Source organism: Mastacembelus armatus, chromosome 13 (genome assembly GCF_900324485.2).
Source record: "Mastacembelus armatus chromosome 13, fMasArm1.2, whole genome shotgun sequence".
Lineage (NCBI taxonomy): Eukaryota > Metazoa > Chordata > Actinopteri > Synbranchiformes > Mastacembelidae > Mastacembelus > Mastacembelus armatus.
Window position 1 is genome coordinate 9,804,679 of NC_046645.1, and position 18,737 is coordinate 9,823,415.

At 41.3% G+C, this 18,737-nt stretch overlaps 1 protein-coding gene across 1 annotated transcript in view; it reads left to right on the forward strand.

The window, feature by feature from the left end:
* The window catches only part of LOC113134219 (Down syndrome cell adhesion molecule-like protein 1 homolog), a 50,438-nt gene extending 35,488 nt beyond the window's left edge, over window positions 1–14,950 (forward strand). The window contains exon 4 of the mRNA XM_026313465.1: window positions 14,739–14,950. Coding sequence (XP_026169250.1) covers window positions 14,739–14,950 — 212 coding nt within the window. The remainder of the gene's footprint in view (window positions 1–14,738) is intronic.
* Window positions 14,951–18,737: the final 3,787 nt, after the last annotated feature.

Below are 18,737 nucleotides of genomic sequence, written 5' to 3' on the forward strand. Positions count from 1 at the left end.
CAGGGGGGAAAGAAGTAGAAAATAATAATAAAACTGAATTTGTGTTATAATATACAAATACTTATACAACTTGCCTTTCATGCATTTATGTATTGACTAGTAAGATTATTTTACCAGCATCAGGTCTGCTCAAACAGGAGAATGAGCAGTTATGTATATGTTAGTAGCAAACAACATATGGCTGTGCAGTTTTTTGTTTGTTTTTTTTTTTTCAAAAATGGATTACATTGTTTGCATGGCCTTCATACTTTTAGTTGATAAAATGAATATGCATCTTAGCCTATGAATTGCAATTAAACCAGCAAATGAATAAGAATCATTTATTTCATTTACATACACAGGCTTTGCCTTGCACAGATAGACCAATGCTGTGTTAAAGATGAAAAAGGATTCATTTTAGATCACATTACCTATAGCTTTAATACTTACATTGGTTAAAAAAAAAATCCTAAAAGTTACATTATTGTGCTCTTGAATTCCTGATTTAACACTTCCTGTAGTGCATCACTCATGTAGTTTTGCTGAATCAGGACAGATCCATAAATCTCCCACAGTACAGACTGTATGACTGGTGATTGGTGTTCACGTCCACTGAGCAGCACCTAAGAGCAACACAGAGGCTGTGCATGATTACATTTTGCCAAGGGTATCCTCATCTTCTCTTTTAAGGATGCAGCCTGCAACTGTAGCTTCAAATAGTTGATTAAAATGAAAACCTTAAAACTTAAAATCTTTCATGAAGTATCTCACATGACCTTTTCAGTTTTCTCATTTATGTAGTGCAGTTGCAATTAATAAAATTAACGATGACTAAATTCCATTTAGCTGCTGAGGCTTAAGGGCGCTGGCATTATGCATGCTGGCTCACTGTCACGCTGTCACACATGACTTAGTGAGACACTTGAATAACACAGTCATTGCAAACATTATTAATAACACCTTAGTTTTCTTTCTATAACAAGTCCAAATGTGTGACATGAAGAGGGCCTTGTCATACAGCAGCCCTGCTCACTCATATACCACTTTGGTACACTCACAGTTATCAAAGGGATATTGTTCTATGGTATGTACTTTTGGTGCTTCCGTTTACTGCATATCCTCCAGGAATACTGCAGGACAACACTGTACATAGGTGTGTGTGTGTGTGTGTGTGTCTGGTAAATGCAACCTGACAGTATAAAATGCCTAGAAGAGAGTGTGTCAGCATTTGGTGAAGAAAGCAGCTGTATCTTGTGTGTCATTGTGGTCCACGGGTTTCTGGGAAAGGAGCCGTTGTGTATCTGATGTGATGTGTAGTGTATGCTGTGTGTCACAGCAAAACAGCTGTTCCTGCGCAGAGCCTTTGGGCACCTGTGTGTGTGTGTGTGTGTGTGTGTGTGTGTGTGTGTGTGTGTGTGTGTGTGTGTGTGTGTGTGTGTGTGTGTGTGTGTGTGCGCGTGCTTGCTTATGTTGTTGCATGTGCAAGGGGCAGGCTGCCTTGTATCACTGTCACTCACAGAGACAGAGAAAGACACTGATGTTGTTTCACACTGACACTTATCTGACTCCACTGTCCTTAACTCTTACTCTGCTCCAGGCAGATATATGCGTTTTTGTGTGTCGTACAGTCACATCACATGAAACCATGGCACCCAAACTCTGGCCTAAAGCCCATTCCTCTCCTCCATAATCATCTTTCAGCTCCCTCACTTTTTTCATTCTTTTCTTTCTGTAACCATTCAGCAGTCTGGATGCCTCTTTAAATGTGAAGGATTATTGTTTTTACTTTACACTGTGTGCTTGTGTGTGTGTGTGTGTTTTCATTACTTGTAGGGACTTTACATTGACTTACATTTCCTCAAGATTTACCCCTCTCCTCAGCCAAACCCTGACCTTCCACTAACTTGACACCAAATCATCACCATAAAATTCAGTGATTCACATGGTGGGGACCAGCTTCTGGTCTTTAGATTCAGAATCCAAAGTTGGCTATATATCGCATATATCAACCATATATCTCATCTATGTGAGAAGCTTTAGTTTTACTACTTTGATTGCAAGTTTTTCCTTTTTTTTAAACCAAATATTAAATAAAACAGACCTCCATGGGGTCCATGGAAAGAAACTAAAGCGTCTCAAATAGACGAGATACATGCTTTTCAGGGTCAGAGTTTACTATCTCTGATTTACCAACTTTGGATTTTGAATCTAAAATGAAGGCAGCGTTTAGAGACAAACTCTAGTGTGTGCACACTATATGCTTGGTTCACACAGTGGCTGTGGTCAAGCACACTCTTGATATAATCCGCGATTTGATAGCTGCCATATTGCTGCTGCATCATTGCCATATTTGTGCCCTCAGCAGAGGTATGTGGGTCACATGTCTAATAGTGTTTTTATTGCACCACTAATGTCATGAAAGTGAAGCCGAACTCTGCTCTATGAAAGAGACAATGTGTAATAATGACTACAGGCCTAACACAGGGCCAGTATTCTGTCCTGCAACTCAACCTCCCGCTTGTTATTATGAACTGAGACACACAAAGGATTTTGAGGTTTACCTGGAGTGAGCAGAGCTGTAGAGAAATATTTCTTTATTTTTTTGCTCTAGTTCTGTTACAAAAATACTGTCTCTGATGTTGGCGCGCTCTGAATTCAGGGGGTTAGGCATGGTGCACACGCATACACACACAAATACACGCGCACACAAGCAGTCAGCAGTCATGTTCTGCCAGCACTCCTTGTAATCCCTCAGACAAATTACAACGTCTTCTCCTCCTCCTCCTCCTTTCCTCTGTTCTCTTCCTCCTCCCTTACTCCTTCCAGCTGCAATTGGATTTGGATAAAGATGGCTTTTCCTTTTCTTCTCTATTCTTCCCTGCTTTGGCTAAAGAGGGATTTGCCTGGGGAGATTACACACATTCACAGACCCACGTACATGCACGCGCCCACAGACTGCAGCGCAGAGACATTGCATTTGAGGAAAAACATATTCACTAACAAACAGCCCTCCCCCCACTACAGCGACAAGCTCATAGCCAGAGGTCAACAACCTTTCTTGCCTTCGCTGTCTTTTACTGCTTTGCTGCTTCTTCTCTCCCACACTCTCAGTCTCTACAGCTACTTAACACTTTCTCTCTTTTCTTCCTGTCTGTCCTCTTTGGGATTCCTCATTGTCTTCCCCATCTCCTTCATTTCTTCTTTCTCTCCACCTCCTCCATCTCATTATTGTCCTTGGTGCTCTTGTTCAGGTCAGAGGAGTTGGCCTGAACACGGTGTGATGTTAACTGTGAGCCCCCCCCCTTACAGAGTACTGCTTTCTCAGAGAGCAGGCATTGACCTCCTGCCACTCCAGTGTGAGCAGCTAAGGTCATGGACGGTGTGTATGTGTGCCTGATGTTATCATAAAGCCATGTGATGGAGACTCCATCAGAATGACTGTAACACATTACTCTGCCATTTTGCATAGTGCTGTGTAGTACGCATAGTATTAGACTATTACGACACACTGAAAAAGAAAATACGCCCCTAGGGACTAATTTGTGTGTGTATGTGTGTGTGCTCTGGAGTGCAGGGGGTTGGTGGTGGTGTGACTGAATAATTGAAGGGTGGAGGCAGCAGATGGTCTTTAACCCTGAACTCCAGACAAGACAACAATCAATATTTAAGCAGAGAAGGAATGATACACTACACACACATGCACACTTACAGACACGTTTGTAGTGTATATAACCGCACACAAGACAGTACAGGGCTGTCACTGTGTATGATGTATGGAGTGTATTTTCCTACACACTAGGGAATTCACACTGTGTGTGGAGCGCAGTGGCAAGAGTTTAGAATAAAGTCTCTACATGTTTGTGTGGAAAATGTGGGTTTTTAGCAAATAATTTCTATTATATTTGATTGTTTCTGCATGCAAGTGGCCAGTCTGTGAAAATGCATGAAAGTTGTGCAGGCAGTTTTTCTATCCAAGCATGTTGTGATAATATTCTTCATGCGAGTCTGTGCACAGACCGGGGGACACACATCATGTGTTTTGAATAGTATAGACAGTTGGTAAGAACCACAGTGTCTTCCATTTCGCCCTCTTTCTTTCTATCTCTCTTCCTCCCTGGGCCACCAGTAGTGGTAATGGGGAGGGACCTGTCATCTCACTTAATGCAGCTAATGTTTGCCTGCGCCTGGGGACACAAGCACAGAGACACACACAGTCCTGACACACACAGCGCTCCGCTCTCTCCCTCTGTCACCACTCTGTCACATTCCCTCTCTTCTGCCTCCCTCCCCCTCCTTCCCTCGCTCTCCCACTCTCTTCCCTCCCCACATCGCTCATTCTTTCCCAGCTTCTTCTCCCACACTGTGCTGCACCCAGTCTCTTAATATTTTTCAGGTCTGTTTTTCCCCACAGTGTGAAGCTCTTTAGGCAATTGCTATTATAATCACCTTCACCTTCTATATTACTTGTGTTCTCTTGTTATTCCAAGTGACCACTCCATTTCATCAGCAGTGAAGCAGTTTTTTACAAATAAATCTCTGCCATTAATCCATATTGTTCTCATGGTCAATAGCCACAAGCCCATTCATTCTAACTAAAGATGAAAAAAAAAAAAAAAAAAAAAAAAAAAAAATATATATATATATATATATATATATATATATATATATATATATATATATATATATATATATATATATATAAAACTGCATTTATTAGGGTAGAGGGTAGGTAGAGGATTTATTACATCAGGATCGCAAATGACTTAAAATTTCGTAATGAAGAATCATGTCTGTCAGTGCAAATCTGTGACTCATTTGTGTGTTTTTAATAGTTTGTGGTCGGCTTTATAGCACAGAGGAATAAGCTAAATTAGGCTTCAGCTACACAGGCAATATTGCAAAGTATAAGTAATTATCAGTTTCCTCTTTTTATTGACACTGAGAAAATATGAAATCATCAGGCCTCACATTTAAGGCCAATTAAAATGAAAATAAAATTAAAAAAAACTAGTAGAACTTAGGTAGGGCATATTCTGATGTGCATCCTGTCTTCTCTCTCTGCTTCTGTATAGTCAAACCACAGCAAATAAAGAAGACAGACATTTTGAATGCACTGCTTTGCTTTATGCTTGTAAATACTACTATAGGCATGCCCCTGTAATCGAACATAAACAAATACAAGCCAGTGGAGAGCACAGGAAACAGCTACAAGGACAAGCAGGGTAGCTTAATAAAAATAAATGGCTTATAGAAACAAAAAATACTTCTGCTTTATTTCGCTCTCTCTTCCTTCCTCCCTTGCTGCTGCCTCCCTCCATCTATTCCTCCCCTACGCTCTGATGAATATCACCCAAGCAAATCAGAGATGCAGAGGAATCTCTCATTTCTCACCCCTCTTTCCCCTTTCCTTATCTCTCTTTCTCTCCTCTCCTTTCTGTTTCTCTGGCTTCCCCTTGCTCTCTCTCTCTCTCTCTCTACCCAATTTCCTTATCTACCTTCGCTTTCTCCCCCTTGTGTATGTGGATCTCATTCTCTCTCATTATGATGATTTGAGGTTCAGCTTCAGTTGCTAGCCCATTAAAACCAAGCAGCAGCAGCAGCAGCAGCAGCAAGCCTTGCCTTTCGTTAGACTGCAGGCAGACAGCTAGGCAGCCTCATAAGATGGCCTCTACTCTGCATACTGCATTATAACCTGAAATAGAAAAATGGTCTGTGCTGTTCTTGTATCCATATATAAAGCTCAGGAAATCTCTCATGCAGCAGAGATGGTGGCATAAATGCAGGCACGCTGGATGACCTTGGCAAATGCCACCTCTAGCCAAACTCCACATCTCTCAGTGCTAGCCCTTGATGAGATCTCCCACTCTTTAGGAAGGGATGTTGAAGACTGGACAGGGATGGACAGAGGTGGAGAAAGAGGATGGGTTCTGCCGTACAAGGTTAAGGTGTATGGGTAGTGGCCAGGAGACTGCCAAGGCTCTGTCACACCATCCTGCTCTGTTCTACATGGCTGGATCCATATGGATGTGTACTTGGAGAGTTCACCTGTTGGTGTGTTTGGACATCCCCAACCATCTCATAATTATTATTAATAATACTGTCACCACCATGTCACCGCCCTACTTTGATTGTGTTTGTGTCATTATGCTCCGAGTGGAACTGATAAGTACAATAACACACACAGTACTGCACAGTGTGGTGATGTGAGGGAAATTCCTGATGTCAGAGATAATGGAGTGTCCAGAATCAGATGTAAGGGACTTAGGGTGGATGTGAGTCAGGGACGGACAGGTAAAGCCATGGATGAATGAAATATGTTATACAGAGAAGAATATATCTCTCTTTGTAATTAAAAAATGCACTCCATTTTGTTGTTTGTCCTTCCTCCTAAGTCTTAGAAGACACTGCAAGTGCAGAAATGTAGTGTTTTGTTTTCATATTTTGAAGATATTTGGTGATGACACGATACATATTCAATCATTTTATAGGACTGAAATTCTATAAACTGCTTTCATTTGAGTGAAAAGGCTTTTATTTGTAGTCAATCCAGCGCTCTTCCCTGGAGAGACTTAGTGACATTCTCTAAGTGACATTCTCTTCAGTGACAGAAGATAAGGTGATTTAAATGACCTTCAGCCAGTGATCGTTGGTTGACAGAACAGCAGGCAAACACAGTGAGTTCATCTGATAATACCTGACAGGTGGAGACTGGAGGGGGTGAGGATGAGTTTGAGACAGATAATACTTTTCCTCCTTGAACTTATTCTTAAAGTTTCATTAGGATGTTGACTTAGCCGCTGTCAGATATCTTTCTCTTTGGTTAGAAGAGCATTAGATAGAAAATAATATTGAAATAGATCCATGGGTTTGGGATGGATGTTTGTATCCAACCACATATCACGATGTGGTAACCACGTTGGATGTTTAGATTGACCACGTTGTGTTCAGTGTCAACACTTTTAACTGCACTTACAGCTGTGTTTCTTACTGTGGTGATCATGGCTGCACTAACATGCTCTAACCTGGTGCTCAAAATCCTTATGTAAATTTTGATTGATTTATTTTTTTGTTTCTACTGCATATGTGAAAAAATATAGAGGTGTAATGCTAAATCAGTAGAGTACTCTTTTAGTCTTTTAGTTGCTATCTTTATTATAACTACTTTCTATAGTGTAAAGCCAAAGCTAAATTGTGTGTTCTGTGGACTACAGCTGTCTGATAGTAAGACAGTTAATAAAAGTAACAGTATCAAAGCCCAGCAAAGTGAAAGAAACATAGTGTTTATTGAACTGTTGCCCAGATGGGCTTTAGGTTGTTGTACTGTTGTCTTGTTAAGCATGCTTAAACCTGTGCATGTATGGAGACTTGTAGTGGTGCACCTGCACATGCATGTGTTTCGCAACAATAGCTTGTGGCTGCTTGTGTAACTCTACATATCTTTGTGTGACAAGGAAACAAAAGAAATCCCTGGCAAGGGGTTGTGAGAGAGTAACAGAGAAAATCTGGAGACATGAAAACTTGTCATGGCACCTTCGCTGGACTCTCCCAGCATCAGTGCCATCGCTATCATCATCCTCATCCTTCTTGGGACCTTTATGCCTTCTTTTTGATACATTCCTCAATCTGTGTTCCCTCCTTCGCTTCATCTTTGTTCCTCTTCACTTTTATCCTTTTTTCTCTTTCTCTCTCCTCTCTCTCTTCTTTATGTCCCTTCCCCCTTGCTCTGACACTGACATTGGGCTAAAGTGGGACAGAGTGTAGGGGGGCAGTGAGGCAGAAGAGACAGAGAGACAGTCATGCAGGGAGGGAAGCAGGGAGAGCTGCTGCTTTGCTGTGCCACCCCCCCTACCCCACTTCCTCCGAGAACGTACCTTGGGCACTCCTGGCCCCTAAGGCCTCTCGACAACGTCTGGGGGACCCGCTTTTAGCATGTCACCACTACTCCACTCCAATCTGCAACATCTGTCTCTGCAGCTCTTTTGCTTCCCATCATCCCTCATTTTGTTCCCCTGCTTTGACTCTTCCTCCTCCTCCCCCCTCTACCCTCTTATGGGTCTCTGTCGCCAAGATGCCCAGCAACAGTAGTGACGGTGCATCATTGTGATGGCACAAGCAAACGGGGGGAGCCAGAGAAGTAATGCGTAGGAGAATGGAGGGCCTTCTCCCTCCCTGGCTCCCTCCTTCCCCTCCCTTCATCCCTCGCTCATCACATCTGCCTACCATGCAAGGTGCACTCATCCACACGCAGGCCTTGCTCCTCAGTGACCCTCTGCTCCCTGAAATTCACTGCGTGTCACTGTGGTGCTGCTTACATGCTGTGGCACTGTAGTACTCCCACTGAGGACAACATGGCTTTACAAAGGGCAAGGCTTTATTGATTTGTGTGAGAGTTTATCACCTGTGCCGGCTCTCTCTCTCTCTCTCTCTCTCCCTCTCCCCCTCCCCCTCCCCTACTATGGACAGCACTGTGCGTGCAGGTACCTGTGCATGTACAGTTTTGTTAAATGTACCCAAGTAAGCACGTTAAAAAGCCAAGCAGAAAGTTGAACTACTGCTTTCAGAAGATCCATTATCAGTTTGTTCCCTGTTTGCCATTTCATAATGGATGTCAATCACATAAATCAGGTCCTATGTGTTAAATTATAGATATGCTTCGTACACTGTTTCTGTGTTTTCCACAGCAGAAATAAGGTCACGCTTTAGTGGATTTCACTCTTTGTGTGCGTCATGGTGTGCATGTGTTTATAATCCATTAGATATGTCCCGTTAGCCTTCTCATGACTGACAAGCATGTTTCCATCTATTATCTATGAGACTAAATAATTAAAGGCCAAAGCAACACAATGCACCACATGTTAACAAGTTGAAGGTATGTGTTTGTATGTGTGTTATAGTCAGTGGCCCAATGGAATTACAGACACATGCAGTCTTTTTTTTTTTTTTTTGGGGCTGTGTTTGTGTCCATTCTGACATCCAGAACAGAAATGTAAGAGGAAAGAGAAACATGCCGACAATCTAAGTATATTGGGGTGCTGTGTGTCATTATGGCATGTCCTATTTTAGTAGTTTTTCTTCTATCCCACTTTCCTAACCATTTTCTCAAACCCTTTTCTCCATCTTGCTGCTGTAATATTTATGGCTATTCCAATTACGATTGCTTAAGTGTGGTAGAGGTCTGTAACTATTACAGAGGGAAAGACAGAGATGAAGACGTGGGCTGATGATAAAAACGGACAGATTATCCGATTTCTGTTTCGTTCTGTTTCTTTTGGGTTGGATGAGTGCATTTTTCCATTTCCTTTATTTGTTCTTCTTCCACTTTCTCTTCTCTCTCTCTCTCTAGTCTCAAGCATGAGTTGTTCAGAGAGGGTGAGGGGTGCGTGGGTGTACGGGGTGTCACCTTCTAACAACAGATATAGAAAGAGAAACAGAAAGACAACAGCAGGGAGAGAAATGGAGAACAGAGAAACCAAGGAAACTGATATCAAGAAGAGAAAGACAAAGAAAATCTGAGACATGGCGGTGGTGGTGTTGGGCAGGGCGGCAGCTGGCATTTGACGGTGAAGCATGCCTTTTTAATGAGCACATTAGTCCTCTGCATACCTAGCCTCAGATCACCGCATTACACTGAAGCTGATGATGAGATGAGAAGGATGAGAAGGTCAAGGGTTAGGGTTGAAAAACACTTGTAGAGAAATAAGAACAGAGGGAGTGTGTATCTGGGTTTCCTCTTCAATTATTCTGACTCTGGTAACCGTGTATGTGCTGCAGAGAGAGGAGGAGACGGACTTGTGTGCGATCCACACAACTCCTATTTATTAACCTTCTTCTGTTATTCTGACATAACCTCTTTCCAGGCCTTACTCATGCTTTTGTCTCTGATTGAGTCTTTCTGCAAGAAAGTGGAAGTAAATTTGTAGTCCTTGTGGCTCTTTCTCTGTCTGGCTTGTTCTCAGCAGCACTTAACTATTATAGATGCTTTGAATGTGAATAGAAGCAGATAGAAACAAGCGTCATTCATTTTATACTAGAGAGAGAGAAAGAAAGAGGCTTAGATAGGGCGAGAGCCTATTGTCGCTAGGTGTAGATTTCCCTTTGTCAAACACATGCCAATTCTTCAGGCCCAACAGAGGAGAGGAGAATAGGAAAATGATAGCAGCAGAGATGAAGAGGGAGAGGGTGGGCTGGAAGGCGGGAGAGGAACAGAAGAGGAGGGGGAACGGTATTGATTTGACACTTGGGGAATCACACCACAGCTCTGTTCATTTTCATTCATCTGCCCTTGTAATGGGGCTGTTAATATGGCAGGTAGGGGGAGAGGGCAGGAGGGGGATTTAGGAGGATGAGAACATTTTATTAGAATCCAATCTTTATTATCCTTCACCCCTGCTCACCTTTATACCCCGACACACAAAGACATGTATGTATGCATTTGCGCACGTATCCATGTGCACTCACTGCATGCTTTTGACGCCCATAAACACCCATGCACACACTTTCACCACTAGATGTGCGTGAAGGTGGGGTGAGGGTGTTAATTACATGTTGGGCCAGAATGGACTTAGTAGTTGTACAAGTCATGTTTTATACCCTGTGTATGTGTGCGTACATACGAATGTTGCAAGGAGTGCGCTTGGATACAATATGAGCAGTGCAAATGAAATAGCTTTTACTTCCCAGTGCCTCCTTGGAATCAGCCATAATGGGCCTTTGGTAATTATCAAATAAATTAGCCAGAGGAAGGAGAAGGAGGAGGAGGAAGTGGGTAGGCCTGACTCCTTTCATTCTTTTTCATTCTAAACACCATCTTCTTTACTGGTTCATTATATTATCAGCTGAAGTAGAGTTAATGAATTTAGGACAGCCATGACAGTTTTTAACAAAATAAAAAACTCAAAATGGGTTCAAACATTAATATTATAGCATCAGTATAGTCATTTTAGTAGCTAGTTGTAATAGGGAATTGGTTATTCTGGCAGGACAATATCACACACCAAAACACCACCAAACAAAATAATAAGAAACCTGGACTATATATACTGGTGGCAGAAATGAACCATGCAAAATAACCAATTATCAATGATTTTTCCATGATATTGAAGCATGAATATACTTCAAATATTATATCATTCAATTGTAATATATTTGTAATTTGTATCACCCATGAGCTGAATAATCAGTTGAGAAATTCAAAATTGCCAGTGAAACAACAACCAATCCATCAATCAATAAAACTAAATGTTGAAGTAAATAAATAATATTAAGAATTAATTGATACTTGAATTTAAATCACTAATTAATAAGCAAAACCGACTTTGAGGAATCAGGGATCAATCATAAGCAGATTAAAAATATTGATAAAACTACAAAAATGACCAAATCATTAGAAATGCAATATATAATAATCAGAAGTCACTCAATGCCTTAAATCAATTTGAAATGCAGCATCAAATCAGTATGTAGTAAGCAAATGTCATATTAGGCCACTTCCATTCTTTGAAATTTCATGCAGCAAACAGAACATTCATCAAGTTGTTGTTGTATGCTCTTTAAGAGATCTGGAACTTTTTATAATGTCTTTGGGTCCTTTGTACATACACAGAAAACTGGTGATATTACCAAATTTAGATATTACTGCTGCTCTGCTGTTCCACTCCTCAATCTTCCCTCGCTGTGAGTAGATGGGAGCTGACTGTGTCTAGGGTCTTGCAGCACATCATGCAGACTTGTGATGTAGAGCAGTGGCTTTAGTTAAGGTCGAGAAGTGATGACTGGAGGTCAGGGTGGTGTGCGTGGTGTGGGTGAGCTCCGATCAGGCCACACCACGTACATTTCTTGAACCTGTCATTTTTACTTGGTGCCTGTTTTGTCACTCTCAGTGAGGTCAAGGAAGGCTGAATGCCAGGGTAAATGGTTTGGGAGCAGCGTATTTATACTGGATCTTCACAGGCATGCACCATGAAGCATCAAAACGTCATGGTGATCACGGTTTACTAAGGATAGTTTTTATTTGTTAAGTGGAGATTACCTAAGACCGCCTTTCTATAGTCTGTAAATGCTTGCTGCTTTTTTATTAAACCAAGACTGTTATGTCCTTTTTTGGCACATCTGTGAAACTGTATTTACTCATCACAAATACATCCACCTCTGTGTAGAGTTTCTGTAACTGTATATCTCTGGTAGGGAGGTGACTAACTGCTGGTAGACTTGGTTGTAGCACAGGACCATATGCCACATTACTATTTTATTACGCTGCCACAGTATCCACTGTAGCAAACATTACCCTCAGACACACAGATACAGATTAATTGTGCTAATGGTTGCACCAATAAGATGCTGCGATGTGTCTTAAGTTTTTGTGATTTAAAACAGGCTGACAAACATATAGAGACGTATAAACACAAGTTCTAACTGAAGTTTTCTGTTTTTTTTTCCTGTTATACTAAGATCCTATAACATAGTTTCCATAAATAGTAACACGTAAGCAACCTACATCTCACATACATATAACATGCTTCGTTGCTACTGCGAAATATCAGGCAGCTTACGTGTGTGAGAGAAAGAAAGATGAATTAGTAAAGTTAGCATTTTAGTGATGGAGGGTAGATGGGTATAAAGAAAAGGAAGGAGTGAAAAATAAGAAAGTCAAAAATAAAAAGTTGGAGGAGGAGAATAAATAAGGAATCTGTAGGTGTATTCCTCTCTGCTCATCACTATGGCATCCTGTAGTGAGGATGCTCGGCATAAAAACACACAGACTTACACTTTGTTGGGCACACCCTGCAAATGTGAATTGTGAGACAGTGGATGTAAGAGTGTGTGTGTGTGTGTGTGTGTGTATGTATATATATATATATATATATGTATATGTGTGTATATGTGTGTGTATATATATAAAATGAGAAAAATTGTGAATATGCGATTCCATGCCTTTGTGAATCGTTCGACTCCCGGCCTGTGTTGTACCTAGCCAGTGGTCCATTTAGTCCTAAAATTGAAGAGGCAAAGTTTGACAAAAATAGTCATGACCAATCTTCAAAAATCATAACGAGTCTTCAAAAACAGTTTGTTAAAAAGCAGGATAAAAAAATAAAGTGACATGATGCAGAGAGAGATGTGTTGTGCTCTTCTGTGGCCTATACCCCAGGCCTGTGAATCAATTACAGATCCGCTCAGCAGCTTCTATCCTCTGATCTCCATCGCCATCATTTAAATGGCTGATTCCCTTTTTACCTCTAATGAAGGGTACTCTGTCGCACACACGCAAAGCACACACACACACGAAATGCACACTTGCACATGCCGCTGTGTGCCACCGCAGCGCCCCCTACCCAGCTGTTGTCACGTGAGTGCACGGGCCCTAGCAACAGCAATCGAGAGAGCGAACAAAAAAGAGAGATCCTGGCGAGAGCAGGGGAGAGGGGAATGGGTAAAGAGAGGGAGAGAAAAAGAGATGGGAGGGAGGGGGAGCCGTAGAGCATTAATAAGTGATGAGTCCAACAGTGTGAATTGCTGTTAGTTAGCATTGCTGCAGCGCCGCCTTCATTTGCATGGCAGCACCAAGAACAAACCCCCTAACCTACGCCATTTCCTCTCTTGCTCAGTTTTTTTCTGAATCACTTTCCTTCTCCCTTTCACTGACTGTTTTATCTATTTCTTTCTTTTCTTCGTGGCCAAACCATTTATTTGTATATCATTTCTTAGCTACTTTTTTGTCTTTTGTTTCCTGTCTGCTCTGGTACTGTTCTCCTCCCAGCCTCCCTGGCGGCTACAGTATTCCTGCATTAACGCGATCATTTTCTCTTCTCATCGCTTTCCTCACAGTGATCTCTAATGTTGCTATTCCTTTCCCCCCCATTTGACCATAATTTGTTGAAAATGGCAGCCATGTACTATACTGAAATATATTTAGATCTGCTTTCCTGCATCCCTTGATCTTCTGCATCCATCTTTACCTCCTCTTCTCCCTTCGTCTTCACCCACCCCCACCTAGCTCAAAGAGGAGGGTTGTCCTCTCTCATGGGGAACTTTTGGGAAGACAAGTAATGCTCCAGGGCTCCCTAATCCCTCTTTGTTGTGTGTCTCTCTCTCACCTCCTGTCTCTCTGTCTTGTTATTTGCATGCATGTGTCTGTCAGTGGAATTTCTGGCATATGTGCACACACACGCACACACACACACACATATACACATACTCACAGATCCAGAAGCAGCTTCAGTCTGCACTTGGCTTGACTCCTGCCTCGGGCTGACCATCTGAACTGATCCCATTACTTACAGACCCCCCTGAAAGAGACAGTAGAGGAGCATAGACTAGGTGGAAAAAAGACAGAGATGGAAAGAGGTGGAGGACAGAGGGGAGGATGGAGGAAGAGAAACTTAGAATGGAGAATAGATGTCACAGATTTGGGGGGGGGGGGACAAAAGAGGAGTGAGAAATGGTCAAGAAATAAGAAAAAAGTGAGAGGATTTTGTTGCCATCTCCCTTCGGGATGTGGGATAAACCTCAAAAATTCTCATCCTGCTTCCCACAGCAAAAAAAAAAAAGAAAGAAAGAAAAACCAACACAGAACCACATACATATACACACTCATCATCAACAACAACAACAACAAACTCCTGGAGGCGCAGGTAGACTAGACGAGAATTAATCTCCTCTCCCACAAGGAGAGGCTTGCAAAGGGAGAAAAAGAGCAAGCAAGAGAAAGGGAGATAGAGAAAGACATAGAAGAATTGTTTTTATCCATGTGTGGCTCTCAGGCCTGCAGGCCCCTCATTCCTCTCACTCTCACTCCCTCCACTGTCACTCCCAACGGCATGTTTCTCTTTATCTCCCTATCTCTCCCTCCATCAATCTCCATCTGCCGTCCACCTACCTCCCCAACCTCTTCCTCTCCCCCACTGCCGACTGCAACCTCTCTGCTGGTTTAGGTGTGTCACATCCCCACAGACGAGAGGAGAGCAGGCAGTGACTAGAAATTAAATATCAAGTAGAAAGAGTGGCAGTGCGAAAAAAAAAAAGGAGAGAGGGAAGTAAAGAGTGTTAGACACCAACTCAGGGCAGCCAAGGGAAGAAACAGTGATTTTGTTGATGAATATTTGACTTCATATGTCACTCTGGATAAGCACTCTACTGCTGACATTATTCACTGATAAGTCATCAACAACAAATTTGGATAGTTATTTGTTTCACTATTTGAACCATAGGCTGTTTTTGCCTGATCTTTACTCCCTTTACATACAGGGTGAAAGCCCTGGCACTAGATGCCATAGCTGGCATTTTTTCCAGCTGTTATTTTTAAGGATCTTTCTCAGATATGCCAACTCTATGTGGCATATCCCTGTATGTGGTCCTATCCATATACTATAAGAGCTTTCATAAAAAACTTTATGTTTGCTTGTTTGTTAGGATCTAAAACAGCACATATAATTAGAATTATAGATAGTGATCTACACTATCTATAATTGATTTGACAGTGTAGTCCTGCCAATAATAGAGAGAGAAGACTCAAAAAAGTTCATGTAAAATCAGCTTTTTTGCTTTTCTTACTCCCTTTTTGAACTGCACTATAACGTTTCCCATCATGCTTTCGGTAGTGCGGAAGTTAAATTTTATTAAATCTGAAGATGTCATCTCTGACTGTGGGGAAACATAACACAGCATTTTTGTTTGACACTGAACAAGTAAGCAATTCAAAGGAAACTATCGGCAGCTTACTCGATGAAGGAAATAAATTAGTCAGTAGCTGGTCGTAGCAATGCAAAATTAATTTTAAACATGAGTGAGAAAATGACAAAATGAAAGAGAAAAGAAATTAAATCATAGAATAAGTTTCTGTTACAACCACCATTGACAAGCTCCTTCTCATTATTGTCCCCAGCCCCACTTTCCTTCCCTCCATTCTTAATCTCTCAAGTGGTTGCTCTACTCACCCCCCACCCCCTCCTGGTCTGTCTTTCTCTCTCCAGGCATGTTGTGACAGGATGTAGCAGTGTGTTATACAGGGTTGTACTCACCAAGTGCATATTATCCTGTAAGGCTTAATACCCAGGTTGGAACAAAAGGGCAGGCTTTGAAATTACAGTTTACGTCGCTTAGCACTCAGCACAACAGACTGACTCACATGAAAACACGCGTGTGAACTTTCACATATGCATGCAGATGCACAGGCTAATGCTCACATCTGTGGACTCTGTGTATAATCAGAAACCTGATAGCCCTGACGTGCGCGCGCGCACACACACACACACACACACACACTGTATTGTTATGCCTCTTATATGCTATTGTAGATTCTAATAAAATGCAGTTGTTCTCCCTGTGAATATGAGTTGGACACAAAAATCTTATCAGCATCATCTGATGTGTAGAAATAAAGCATGTGTTCAGTGTAAAATACTAGTCAGGCTAAAAGACCGAAGTCATGCTCTGTGTTATGACCCTATTAAACATTCTCACTATTACCATGTGCTCCAGGTCTCACCCTTCTAGACACTCTCTCTGAAGTCCTGCCTGTTGAGGCACTGGTTTGCTGATGCATGGAGACTTCTTCACCTTCACATCTTCATATAGAGCAATATTTGCAAAACTTTTCTGGTTCTCAGTTATGAAGATTTACTCCCCTGTTCTTCTTTTATTTCCTTATAAATTGAAGATATTTGGGGTTTTGAACCATTGGTTGGACAAAAGATGTCTTAAATTATCATTTTTCATTTTCTGGAAAAAAAAAACAACTTTTTATACACCAATAGATTGATATCTAAAATTATCATCAGATAAACTTGTAATGAAGGAAAGGTATATGTGCTTAAAATCCACTATGTGCATTATGTTTGTTCACTAAAAACCTCTTTGCTTTGACACAATAACTAAAGGCTTCAGTCGTCTTCGCTTCAGTCTTGTTAGTGATAGTGTGTGTTTGTGTGCGAGTGTGCGTGTGCATGTGTGTGTCTGTGTGTGAGGCAAGGAGCCAGGTCTGTCAACTCTGATTTAATAAATCTCCTTTGGATGGAGCTGTGCAGCCATAAAATGCATCGATTGTCATTCCTCACAGTGTGGCAGGAGACACACACACACACACACACAAACGCACACACACACACACACACACACACACACACACACAGTCACATCTCACTATAGTTGTGAGAACACTCGTAGACATAATAGATTCCCTAACCCTAACCCTGAGCTAAACCTGGTATCAGAGTAAAACGTTTCCACACAACAACAGAAAGACGTGCACACACACACATGCACCACCTTACCGTTTACCTAACCATTCCCATCTACACATGTTCATTGATATACACAGTAACATCATGTTTTGACATTTTTACATGCCTATGTGCAGGACTATCTACAGATGAACGCACTTATATTATACAATGAATATACACCTGGTCAATCAAAACACACAGCGGACATTAGGTTATTAGCTACTGGTATTGGCTAAAAAAATTATCATATAAGGACAAAAGGAGAACTTGCATAACCTGTAGCTGTAGCTACAGCAGCCTGTTTTCATCAATAGTTGTAGAATAAATTTGCTTTGCTGCGACTAGGTCCTGACCTATTGCTTGAAGCTGTGTGTGAGTGTGTGTGTCTGTCTGTGCACACATATTTTCCAGTATTCAACAATTCAATGCAGCTACTGAAGCCCTCTCTTGTCAACAGTGCAAAAAGACCATTGTAACATCATGTACAGCAAACAACAGCCAGCATGTTCACACTGCAGTAGCATTGCATAATCAAACAATCTGCAATCTACTACAAAGTCTGACGTGCACACTGTCTAAATAACCCTTTGGGGGAACAGAATACAAAAAGACTCTTAGAAGCGGAAAAATTCAAACACTAAGACGCACTCTCCTCGACTCTTTGCCTTCCATCTTGCTCTTCTTTCACATACACACTTGTGCAGATACTCTCTCTATTGACTTGTAGATAAATCAGAGGCACACCAAGCAGTCACTGATGTGAATTGAAAATGACAGTAATCTGCTGTTACCATAACACACACAGACTCATCAATTATTTATTAACACCTACAATAAGTCCCCTTTCTCTTCCTCTGGCTCTTCCTCTTCATCCTTCTTTCTCTATTGATGGAAGGAGTATGTTAAAAGGTCCCATGTTTTCACCTAAGCACCGTGGTTCGGCCTTTTGAAGAAATGTATGTTATTTATATTACTTCATCAGCGGATTCTTTGGAATATTTGCTGTAGGTTGAGTCTTAAGATTGGTGACCTTTTCTTCTCTCAGCAGGTTTTTAAATGCTTTTTTTTTTTTTTTTTACAGCAAATGTGTAAATTGAAAATCTATTCAGTGACTACAGAAGAGATGTTATGAATGTTTTTTAGCATACTTAGAATAGTTGATGAAAAAGACATGCAAACATCTACTGCTTCGCTGTTGTTCTGTGCATTTAGACTTGTGAAACACAAATTTTATTTATAATACATCAGTGTTAGGCACTTTCCAGGGTGTGGATTAGAGATTCTTCAACTTCATTTATTCAGCCCGTGTTAAAATTCCTTAAGAGAAGCCAATTTAACTTTTGCTAAACAGCAGCAACTGTGCTCACAAATGGGAGTTCATTGGCTTACTTCTTGTTTTACTTTTGAAAAAAAAAAAACAAACACTTAAATAGAGAAAAATAACAATAATAAGAATAACAAAAACTCTCCTCTTCTACCTGCTCTCTCCACAGGTAACCGTTTCTTCCTGACCTCATTCGGCGCTTTGTATATCTCAGA